The sequence below is a fragment of the Neofelis nebulosa genome, chromosome 12, assembly GCF_028018385.1.
Source record: "Neofelis nebulosa isolate mNeoNeb1 chromosome 12, mNeoNeb1.pri, whole genome shotgun sequence".
Lineage (NCBI taxonomy): Eukaryota > Metazoa > Chordata > Mammalia > Carnivora > Felidae > Neofelis > Neofelis nebulosa.
The window spans coordinates 54,059,799-54,072,527 of record NC_080793.1 but is presented as its reverse complement, the minus strand read 5'-3'; the positions used below and the strand labels follow the sequence as shown (position 1 = coordinate 54,072,527).

The 12,729-nt window shown below is 35.4% G+C and overlaps 1 protein-coding gene across 8 annotated transcripts in view; it reads left to right on the top strand.

The window, feature by feature from the left end:
* CCDC171 (coiled-coil domain containing 171) overlaps positions 1-12,729 on the top strand; it is a 314,999-nt gene that overhangs the window by 118,409 nt on the left and 183,861 nt on the right. For all 8 annotated transcript variants that reach the window (XM_058695287.1, XM_058695289.1, XM_058695288.1 and 5 more), the window contains 4 exons: positions 1,658-1,747; positions 2,805-3,005; positions 5,567-5,734; positions 7,582-7,770. In XM_058695287.1, the coding sequence (XP_058551270.1) occupies positions 1,658-1,747; positions 2,805-3,005; positions 5,567-5,734; positions 7,582-7,770 (648 nt within the window). The remainder of the gene's footprint in view (positions 1-1,657; positions 1,748-2,804; positions 3,006-5,566; positions 5,735-7,581; positions 7,771-12,729) is intronic.

The window sequence follows — 12,729 nt, the reverse complement described above, 5'->3', positions numbered from 1 at the left end:
GATACAAAAAATAATAAATTGTCCGTCACTGTTCTTTCTTTAAGTGTGGCCTAAAGTCGTGTCTCACGTTTTCGTAACTCTGCAGTCACACTGTGATTTTCAAAGTTGCAAAGACTCTGTCGCTTTCCCGGCCTTCAAAATGTATCTATCTTGACTTAATAAAAAACTGCACGAGTCTTCTGTGTTCATATGTTTCTATTTAAGTGTTAATGTGCTTTTATGAAATTAGGGATAGGTAGTGGAAATTGAGGCTGTGTCAATTATTTTAGGTTAAGATTTCTAGAAATTGAGGAAGTCTTAATGAAAAAAAGAGAGAAGTTCTCATTTTCTAAAGAATGTAAATGTTGTTAGAAGTTTTCAAAAACAAGCATCTGTTTGATGTAGCCTGCTAGTTTTTAATTTGCTGATTAAAAAATCTTGTGCTTCTCTTTATCATCTCATTTGTATTGTTTAATGTGTGGGTTGATAATTTTCTTGGGTATTAAAATATTTTATGAGTTTATGCTTAAAAATTGAAGAGTTTGTTTAGTTGCATCTTGTCGAATTAGAGAGTATGAAATAATTACATTAAACACAATTAGTTAGCAGAACAACAAACAGACTGTTCAAACCAAAGACAAGCCACATAGCATGGAATTTAGTGTTTATCCTTTTGTTTATTTGTTTCTTTCAAGTAATACAAGGCCATTATATCCTTATATTTCACATTTCAAAAGAGGTTTCTTTTGCTTTAGTTTACCAAGGTCAACGAAGGAGGAAAAGTGAGCCTTCTTAATGCCCTCTGTCATTGTTCAGAAGGCAAAAGCGAAAATGACCGCTGGAATAATTAAATTGCCGTAAAGAACAAATATTGCCAAGTCGCTCCCAGTGAGACAAGGCAACCTGTATTGTTAGTACTTTCTGAAACTCTTCTGAGGCCCAGGTCTGGAAGCTGCAGGGTAACTAGGAACATATTACCCACAGCGAATTGTTATTTGGGAGGATGAATGTCACATGATCCTCAGCACAGTTGAAAAGTCGACTCAGCAGGCTTTGGCTTAGTAATGTGCTTTGTTGTGAACCAGTGCCAGAGACAGCAGTGGGGAGACCAAGGGGGTGGCTGAAAAGAAAGCAAAAAGAGCAGTCTGACAGAAAGAAGAATGAACTGTCAAAGAAAATAAATCACAAGCGGAGCAGGACCAACTGATGACCTGCCACAAGCCTTCCCAGTAGGACTGCCTGTGACCGACCCTGAAGTTGTCATATGGAGGGAGAGACCAGTGAATACCCTCATGATGTATAGAGAGAACAGTCTTCTGCTCTGTCCTTTTTCTCTTTCCTTATAGATGCCACTGCCTTTGGCATGTTGGTCCAGGAGGATTTTAAGAATAAAGTTGTATTTGTTTACAGTAAGAATAAAATCCTTTATCCAGCCATCGAGTAAATGCACAATAACATCACTGACATTTTAAGCTTGAATGCTTTCTTTTCTTTTTAGCCATGTGCACTTGTGACAGAAATGACATAGTTAACCAAAAGAAAGAATTTTTTTAACTGTTAATCACTGTTGGAACATTGGTATTTAAGTAATTGCATAAAAAACATTTAAAGATGAGCTTTTTTGAGTTACCCGTCCTTGAAAAATACAAAAAAAGTAACTTCCGTTTTCTTTCATCAGCTAAACAGCGTGAATGATGCTAAGGAAAAAGCATCGAATGAACTCAGTTCTACCCAACAGAAGATAGAATCTCACACTAAAAATATTAAGGTATTAGGACTTAGAATGACTTTTTCTTTTTGTATTAAGAGACCCAAATGACTATCGAGGGAATATTTTAAAGTAGAACTATCTGAAAATGTATCTTCCTATTTTTTTATTAAGTACATTTGGATACAGTTTTGAATTTTTATTGTTGATCAAAGAAACAAGAATGTTTTTTTCATTAAAAAAATAAAACTTGGTTGGGAATTATTTTGGTTAAAGGAAAAATGCATTTCCCAGATTTAATTATAATACCACAGACTGAAAAAAACGATTTAAGATTTAATGCCCAGCCTCAGATACATATTCAACATATTTTACATAAGCACATCAGTATTTGGAGTCAGTTTTCATCATTGTAGGGTGGAGCCATTGTTTTTAATGCATCAGGCCTAGTAACGGGCTGGGGCCGCACCTGGCTATGGTCCAGGACAACAGTTTATTTTATTCTCTGCACTGGTTTCATGTATTACATCTTTGCAGAATCATACTGAGGCAAGTGTGGGCGTCGGAATGTCTTTGTATTGCTTAATGTTGAGTTTGTCATGGACATACTTCAGTAGAGTTTGTTAATAAGGTTGAAGAAGAAATAATTCAGAATCTTATGTCCCACATGCGAGATTTCTGTTAGAATTTGCATGTCATTGGGAAGTAAATGTTCTTATACGGAAGGTAAAAGATTTCATTTAAAAGTGTTATTTACATGTTATTAAAATGCTTTGAGCTACCAAGTTATTATTATTTTTTTAAATGATGAATTGAAAGGAAAAGTCCTTTTCAAAGAGCTTTTTGGAATTAGCTATCTTGGGAATATTTTATGTTTACATGTTAAAACTTAGCAGTTTTTTTCTAACGTTTGAGCTACAATAGCATACTTTAGAAAATATATTCAATCCAATACCTTAAAATGCCCAAGTATGTTTGGCACTGTAGTCAGATGCTTGCCTTTACGATTCTTTTATGGTAAAGCTTAGGAAGTCTTCATTATGTATTTTACATTTGCATCCTCGGCCCCTTTACTGGCCGGCCTTCATATGGTCTCTTTATTTTGTATCTCTGACAGGACCTTCAGGATAAACTGGCTGATGTCAGTAAAGAGTTAAGTCATTTACGCACTAAATGTGCAGACAGAGAGGCTCTCATAAGCACTTTGAAAGCGGAACTACAAAATGTGCTGCACTGTTGGGAGAAAGAAAAGGCTCGAGCGGCCCAATCGGAGAGTGAACTGCAGAAGCTTTCCCAGGCTTTCCAAAAGGATACCGAGGTATCACTTGAGACAGGATGCCTGGCAGGAAAGGCCTTCACTAATCTCGGTTTTAGAAATTTACATACATCACGTGGCTATTTTTACTTAACTCAAAAAAATTTAATTTAGTTCAAAAAAATTGTTCTGAGCCAACCGTTTTGAAATAGTCATGCCAGTCGCAAAATCGGTCACTCTCTCACTATCAGGTCATCCTAATTTGGAGAGAAGTGATAGAGTTTAACCCCTCAGTCACTCGTGCCGCTTGTATCCCCAGCACTTACGCTCCTGATGGTCCTTTCAAAGTTTGCCTATTGGCCACTGACAAAACTATTTTTTATTTCAGTAGTTTAGCAGCTGAACATGGTGGGCATATGTTTCTCATGATCAGAAAGAACCAGACTTGGCTAGTGGTACTTCTGTTTGCAAAATGTGAATATGGACAAGCCACACAGCTTAGTCTCTGCACATCTTTCCTTATTTGCAAAACAGAAGTAATATCTGCTCTAATAGACAGTCTCCTTACTCTTTACAATTACAGGGTAGTAACCAAAATGTGGAAAAATAGAAGTCACCCACAATATTAGACCTTTATTTGGATGCCCTCGAGAGTTGCCTATGCATTTTTATTTATTAATAAATTCTTAAAATATTATGGCAAAACTTTTATATTCTGTGTGAGGCTGGGTGAATGGAATTGTTATCTTATATGTTCTTTCGCCCATGGGATATAGAGCTAGTTTAGCTAGTGTGGAGCTGGTTTATCTGAGTCTTCCTGCATATTGAGTTCATTACTCCAACAAATATGGACATGAATGCCAAGAGAGTAAAAAGGAAACATTCTTTCCACTCTTCTTACAGTCTGGGATTTAAATTGTGTCCACATGAAGGGGCTGGAATTGTTCTACACATCAGATAATGATTAAAGTAAAGGAAACTAGAAGCCTGACTGTATTGTAAAGTCAGCATGTCTACAGCATTGTGGTTGGGTTCAACATGTGTGAATTGATTTTGGATCTTGAGATTCTCTTTTCACGCCAAATGGATGATTATCATGCATGGTTTGTCACAGCCCAAGCAAAAAGGACATAATGGCGACACAATGAATTATCCTTTAGGATGAACTTGATCGCTTGGCAAAATGTGGAGGGTGAAGACCTTTAGTGCCTGAATATCACATTTGGTTAGTTGGATTTAATAAGGTTTTTAAGGATCTCAACCCAGTTGAAAATGCAAAAGACATCTTTAGTTGCTTAAAAAAGAAAAAGGCGTAACATATTTATGAAGATTCTTCTGATATCCTAACTCAAGTTAGTGGCTGTAACTACATATTAAAATTTTTTGGCTTTAAATTGTTATATTGGGAAAAAGTAAGGTGTCATCTAGAGGCAATTAAAGATACACATTTTGATATATATAGAAAAACTTTCCCCACAATTTATAAACACAAAACCTTTGCATATGCTAGATACAGTTATTCTTGTCTAGAAGGTTAGCATTTCTATTTTTCCCCCCTCAAATTTCCTTCTTTTAAAAGTTTTCTTTTCTTGCTGGTCTATTAAAAAAATCTTGAGGCAACTTATTATCTACATAAAATATCCTTTTGCAGCTTTACAATTGCCTTGTCTTGAGTTCCACTCTTTGGCAGTTTATAGATGAAACACCTTATAAAGAGAGCCATTTGGCACATTAGTAAATAAACTTTTTGTGTGTTCAAGATGGGATCGGCTTTTTACTGAATTCTACAGCATAGTGTTTCTAGGTCGTTAAACAATGGATGGTTTAGTTACTACAATGGCAATATAATTTTAAAGAACTTTTTATTGTATATTTCTAATTGGACAGTTTTGGAAATGTGTCTTGGGCAGCCATGTCCATTTCTTTTTGCCTGTTACTTTATAATATTTAAACACCTGTAAATGCTCAATGTGCCAAATACTATATGAACTTACAGGGAAAACAGATGAACCCCTCTTCCATATCTTTCATATCACTGTCTGCTTTGCCTAAGGGGCTTGGGATAGATTTCCTATAAGAGGTAAGCAAACTGGAATCTCTGGGGGAAGAAGAAAGCTGAGTAATTGTGTACATGTAAAGCACAGATATTGTATAACTTTGTCTTCAGTGGAACTGAGCAACAGTCTTCTCTCTATATTGGTTTTTTGACTTAAATAACATCTGTTTGGGCAGATGTAAATATGAAACTGTAGAATGACTATACCGACATCTAGTTAAAAGGGCTTAGAAACAATTAGTCCAGACATGTCATGTATCTGAGAAAGGTGATGTCTGAACAGGCACTTAGGTGACATCCTCAGTAGTAACAGAACTGGGGTCAGAACCCTGGTCTTCTGGCTTCTAGACTTCAGATTTTTGGTTTTGAATACCAAGTTTAATCAATTCTAAGTTTGTATCTGCTGTGTAGTTTTGAATGTAAAAAAATTACCCAAAATGACAGCATTCTGAGACTTGAACATTTTAATTCCTTCTCAAGTTTTTGAAACAAATACTTCCCCGTGCATAGTGTGTGTTTTACTTCTTACAATGTGGATATACTGGAATTATTATTTTTTTTCTCACAGGAGAAGCTAACCTTTCTTCATACCTTGTATCAGCACTTGATAGCAGGCTGTGTGCTCATAAAACAACCAGAAGGCATGCTGGATAAATTCTCGTGGTCCGAGCTCTGTGCAGTCTTGCAGGAGAATGTTGATGCCCTGATCTCAGACCTCACCAGGGCTAATGAGAAGGTAACTGTCCTCAGGCACCAGATACCTCTATTAAATTCAGTGACATTTGTCCACATCACAGTATCATTAAGAGGGGCTGACATTCATCTTATTTCAAAAAGAATTTGGGTGTTAATAATTCAATACCATTAATTATGGCTTGTCTACAACTCAGTTTGATGCCATTGCTGTGGGCATGTAAATGTGACTGAAGTCTGTATGAAGTCTCTAAGCTCCACACTCTGTGCAGGACATGCTAATACTACTAGCCAGTATTAGCCACAGGGACCTAATTAAAAGAAAATAAATTAATCTTACTGATGAAGCAATTCAAAGAACTTAGTCATTTACATTAATAAACCAACTCTTTATGTTAGCATAAAATAGAAACAAGATACAGCTATTCAAAAACATGATCTTAAAATTTTTGCTCAGGAAATAATGAGGTGTTACTTTAAAAGCACTTAAAAATTTAAAATTATGTTTATGATATTTCTTGAATTATAATAAGATGTGTATTACAAAACCTTTTCCGTGCTGTAGCATGTGAGAGGTATACACGGTAGGAGAAAACAGTAGACTGTTAGGATCACTTTACCATTCATGAGCCCAGAAATTCAGTCTTTCAAAAAATTTTTTAAAAAGCCCTATTTTCGGGGCGCCTGGGTGGCGCAGTCGGTTAAGCGTCCGACTTCAGCCAGGTCACGATCTCGCGGTCCGTGAGTTCGAGCCCCGCGTCAGGCTCTGGGCTGATGGCTCGGAGCCTGGAGCCTGTTTCCGATTCTGTGTCTCCCTCTCTCTCTGCCCCTCCCCCGTTCATGCTCTGTCTCTCTCTGTCCCAAAAATAAATTAAAAACGTTGAAAAAAAAAATTAAAAAAAAAAATAAAAAAAATAAAAAGCCCTATTTTGGTGATGGAAAATTAAAATGGCTTAGCAGACCAACGTATTTCACCATTGAAGATATCAGTTCTTATCCTGGGTCTATTGAACTGGTCAGAACTATGTTATGTGGTCTGGTTTCCAGATCTTAGTTGAAATGGCACTTGCTCTTATGGGACGTGAAGAGAAAAACTTACCTAAGTTTTTGTTGTTGTCGTTGTTGTTGTTGTTGTTGTTGTTGTTGTTGTTGTTGTTTTTAACTCTAATCTGTTGAATTAATGAAACAGCATCTGGGCCTAATTTTAGACTGAGGGCATTTTGCCTTGGTTCGATTGGCAAATACAACCACGGGCACTGAGAAGTAGGATTGAGGAAATGAGGGAATACATTGTGAGAAGCCCAGATGCTGTTCATGATGTGAATGTGTGTATAATGGGTTTGAAAATTACTGGCAATTAAAATGAGTACATGTTTGAACCCTCTGAGATGGTATTATGTTTTAACAGTTTTTCATAGTTTCGAACATCATTAATTGTCGTACATCTCAGATGATTTTCTTTCCAGCGTTTGGAACGTGAAATAAAAAAATGGTTGTACTGTTCTGTTTTATTATATGTAAAATGTTTGTAGATTTGTAAATGTCATTGAAATGCTGTTTCCCATTGAAGAGCTTTGGTTCTAGAAATAAGAATAGTCTTCTTAATTTTCTCAGTAAAGTTGATTCTAGAGTGAGTAACTTTATTAGAAAGAGAAAAATGGTTTGTCATCTCAGCATATGTGCATACAAATGACACCATATTCTCCTAAAATATGATAATTTGCCCTACCGATTTCTGTTTCTTAATTTTTGGGTTTTCATTTTAACTTACAATTTTTATGTGAGCTTAAGGAATGAAGCATAGGTGAAAATTTTGGATGGTTTTGGGGGAGATGTACAAAGAAATGTTTTGTGAGCCTATCTCATTCTCTGTTGCATTTCCCCGTTTAGATAAGTCATCTGGAGTATATCTGTAAAAACAAGTCTGACACAATGAGGGAGCTTCAGCAGACACAGGAAGACACTTTTAACAAAGTGGCAGAGCAGATCAAAGCCCAAGAGAGCTGCTGGCAGAAACAAAAGAAGGAACTGGAGTTGCAGTACTCCGAGCTCCTCTCTGAGGTGCAGAAGAGGGCACAGGTATGCTTCTCCTGCAGAGCTTTAAAAAACGGGCTGATCAAATATTTTACTATTTCAGGTGCTTTCTTTTAGTACCAATGCCAAATCCGTTTGGAACTTTTGAGAATGCCTAGAGCTTATTCTGCACACATACATGTGATCATGCAAACACATACACATACTCACAAATGCATGTGTGTGTGTGCGTGTATATGTGTGTCTGCATGTGTATTAAGGATTGTCTCATAGTTAAGTTGGGAAGTAGGTTTCTGGTTAAAGCACCTTAGAATGCGCTGATCAAGTAAATGATAACATTGCATTTCCTTTATTTATTTTTAAAATGAAAGGTTAAGAGATTTGGTCAAATGTCAGTTTTAGTCTAGATAATCCTTTTGTCCGGTTTATTACACTTGTGGGGGTTCCTATATGAATCATCATTTTAATTCATTTGGGGTTGAAATTTGTTATACTTCCTAATATTATATAAGAACTAGAGTTATAATTGTAGACCCTGTAGCAAAATCATTCACTGTTGGATGAATTATTATTTTTTTTATGTTGGATTCGACTGAGAACGGAAGTTTTGGGTAGTTAACATAGCTGTATTTTTCCCTATATAAATTATTCTCATCATAATTTATATTGTTAACTGTCATCCCTGCCCAATCAGGAATAACATACAAAGATAGTGTATACTTTTTTTTGGGGGGGGGTATTGACTTTGATAATAGTTCATGTGTTCCTAAGATAAGATGCTTAGGACTCTGATTCAGTGTTTAACCTCTTTATTTGGTCCATAATTATATCGTTTCATACTTCTATTGGCAAGTTTAATTAAAAAATATTATTTTTGTTTGTTAATAGTTTCAGGTTGCTTAAAATAAGACCATTCTGCTTTCCCAAACATATGAACTTATGCCTTCTTCTATGAATTCGAATGCATACACTCTCTAAAAGTAGCTATTTGTTGTGTTCAGTGTTGCAGGGTGACATGTGATATGATCTGCATTTTGAGGTGCGTGGGTAGCTCAGTCGGTTAAGCCTCTGACTCTTGATTTTGGCTCAGGCCATGATCTCAAGGTTGTGAGATGGAGCCCCACCTCTGGCTCCCTGCTGACAGGCAGAACCCAGTTGGGACTCTGTCTTTCCCCCTCTCTCTGCCCCTCCCTGGTCTCTCTCTCTCTCTCTCTCTAAATAAACTTAAAAAAAAAAAAACCTTAAAATATTTCATTATTCCAGAAAGTTCTTTTATGCCCTCTTTCAGTTTCCACTCCATGGGCTACCATTGTTCCTATCCTATCATCATAGATTACTTTCACTTGCCCTTGAGTTTCCTCTCAATGGAATCATTCAATATGTAGTGTTTGGTGGTTGGCTTATTTCACTCAAAATAGTGTTTTGATAGTCATCCATGTTGTTGTGTATGTTGGTAATTCATTCTTTTTTATGGTCAGATAGTATTCTATTTTATAATTACACCACAATTTGATAGATTGTGAGTGGATGGATATTTGGGTTGTTTCCAGTTTTGGGCTGTCATAAATAAAATTGCAGCAAGTATTATTGTATGAGTATTTTGTTGATGTAAGTTTTCCTTTCTCTTTAAGAAATGAAAGCTAAGAGTGAAATTGCTAGGTCATGGTGTAGGTGTATATTTATAAAAAAAACTATCAACATTTTTTCCATTTTTCCAAAATGGCTGTATCATATTATATTTTCATGACCAATATATGAGAATTTCCATTGTTCTACATCCTCTGCAATATTTGGTATTGTCAGTCTTTTAAATTTTAGTCACTCTAGTTGTTTTAAAAAGGTATTTCACAAAAAAAAAAAAAAAAAGGTATTTCACTGTGGTTTTAATTAATGTTTTCTTGGTGATTAATGATATTCAGCACTTTTCATGTTCTTATTGGTCATTCCTATATCTTCTTTTGTGAAGGGTCTCTTCAAGTGTTTGCCCATTAAAAAATTGGGATTCTTTGTGTTTTTATTATTGATTTGTAAGAGTTCTTTAGATATTCTGGATATAAATCCCTTGTTGTACATATGTATCACAGATATTACCTTCCAGTATCTCACTTGTCTTTTCATGTTTTAATGTTTCTTTTGATGATCCCAAGTTTTAAGATTTTGATGAAATGCAACCTACAAATCTTTTTCTCTTTTGAGTATTTATTTTTATGTGGCAAGCAATGTTTCTATACCCCAAGGTTGTTAAGATAATCTCCTAGTGTTTCTTCTGGAAGTTTTAAAGTTTTAGCATTTATGATTAGGTCTGTGATCCATCTCAAATTAATCTTTGTATGTAATATTAGGTAGAGGCTGAGGTTCCTTTCTTCCCTGTATTTATTGTTTCCACACCATTGTTCACGACTTTGCTTTCCTCATTGACAAGCCTTGATTCCTTTGTGAAAAAAAAACTGACCATATATAAGAACCACAGATCTGTTGTGTATCCCTATGGTTTTGCCTCTTCCAGAATGTCATGTAAGTGGCCCGTACAGTCTTGCCTTTTCCAGAATGTCATATAAGTGGAATCCTATAGTATGTAGCCTTTTGGGTCCGACTTTTGTTTCACTTAGCAAAATATGTTTGGGAATTATTCATGTTGTTGCATGTATCAGTAGTAGTTCATTCCTTTTTACTACTGAGCTATATTCCATTGGATGGATACCATTGTTTGTTTATACTTGCTGATGGGCCTTTGGGTTGTTGTTTTTGTTTTCTAGCGATTATGACCAAGGAAGTTTTAAATATGCATGGATAGGTTCTTGTGTGATCATAAATTTTCATTTCTTTTGGGTAAATACTTAGAGGAGTGTGATTTTTGGTTATATGATAAGTACATATTTATATGTTGTATAAATGGTTCTATGGTAAGAAACTATGAAATTGTTTTCCCAAGTGTCTGTACCATTCTGAGCTCCCTCTAGCAATGTAAGGGAGTTCTAACTGCTCTGTATCTGTGCCAGCATGCTGTTTCATAATTTTTTTTTGTCTTTTCTAGATATTCTAGTAGGCGTGTAGTGATTGTGGTTTTAATTTGTTTTCCCTAGTGCATAATAATGTTGAGCATTTTTTTCATATGCTTATTTGCCATCTGTGTGTATGCATGGGTGAATTATCTGTTCGCATGTTTTGCCCACTTTTTTAAAAAGTTTATTTATTTTGACAGAGCGAGAAAGAGAGAGAGTGCGAGTGGAGGAGAGGCAGAAAGAGAGAGGGAGAGAGAGAATCCCAAGCAGACTCTGAGCTGTGAGCACAAAGCCTGATGCAGGGCTTGATCCCACGAACCTGTCCAATCAAGAGTTGAACACTTAAGTGACTGAGCCACCCAGGTGCCCCTTTTTGTGCCCCCTTTTTAACTGGGTTGCTTAGTTTCTTGTCGCTGAATTTTGAGAGTTGTTTATGTATTCTGGATAGAAACCTTTTGTCAGATAAGTGATTTGCAAAAATTTTCTCCCATTCACATAAAGGTCCTTTTTGCAGAGCAGATGTTTAAAATTTTTATAAAGTCCACCTTATCAATGTTTTTCTTTTATGACTTTAGTGTTGTATCTAAGAACTCTTGGCTTAGTGTAAGGTCATCAAGATTTCCTCCTGTTTTTTCTTCTATAGGTTTTGTAGTTTTAGGTTTTAGAAATAGGTCTATGATTCATTTTCAGTTAATTTTTATAAAGATATGAGGTATGGGTTGATGTCCATTTTTTTCATGTGGATATTCAGTTAATCCAGGACTATTTGTTGGAAGATTATCCTTTCTCTATTGAATTGCCTTTGTACTCTGTCAAAATCCATTTCCTGTATTTGTGTAAATCTATTTCTGTACTTTCTCAACTGTTCCATTTATTTATGTGTGTGTTCATTTTTAATACTATACTGAGTTGATTTTTGTAGCTTTTTAGTAAGTCTTGAAATTAGGAAGTATGATTCTTCAAACTTTCATCATTTCCTATCAGTTTTTTTAATTGGATAAATTTAACATGTAACCTTGTATAAATTTAAGGTGTATATTGTGTTACTTTGATACATTTATATATGTAATATAGTTGCCATTGTAATGGTATTTATCACATTACATACTTGCAGTACATTATTATTATTATTGTTTGACAAACTGTACATTTAATCTCTATGGCTATTTTAGTACTCATTACAAGTTTATACACTTAAACAGCATCCATTTAACACCCCTACTCTCTACTCTTCCATTTCCTGGTAACCACCATTTTATTTTCTGTTTTTTGTTTTTTTTTTTAATTTTTATTTTTAGCATGTTTGGTCTTTTAAGATTCCATGTATAAGTGATACCCTATAGTACTTCTCTTTGTCTGGCTTCTCCCATTTAGCATAATGTTTTCAAGGTCCATCTGTGATTTTGCAAATGATAGGATAGCCTCCTTTCTCATGGCTAAGTAATATTTTATTGTGCATATATATCACATCTTTTTTAATCCACTCATCCATTAATGGGCATTTGGTTGCTTTCCTATCGTGGCTATTGTCAATAGTGTTGCAATAAACATGGAGGTGTGTGTATCTCATCGAATTCCTGTTTTCATTTCCTTTGAGTATATTCCCAGAAATGGAGTTGCTGGAATGTATGGTAGGTATATATTCAAGTTTTTGAGTGACCTCCATATTGTTTTCCATAGTGGTTGGACTAATTTACATTCCCATGTTCTCGCCAGCACCTGCTGTCTCTTGTCTTCTTGATGATAGCCATTCCAGCGGGTATGAGGTGATATCTCAGTGCGGTTTTCATTTGCATTTCCCTGATGATTAGTGGTGTTGAGCGTCTGCTCATGTGCTTTTTAACTATTTTGATGTCCTCTTTGGAAAAATGTCTCTTTAGTTCTTCTGCCCATTTAAAAAACGAGAGTGTTTATTCATTATTAAGTTGTGTTAATTCTCTATACATTTTTGGATATTAACCCCATATCTGATATGTGGTTTACAAAAAATATTTCCCATTTT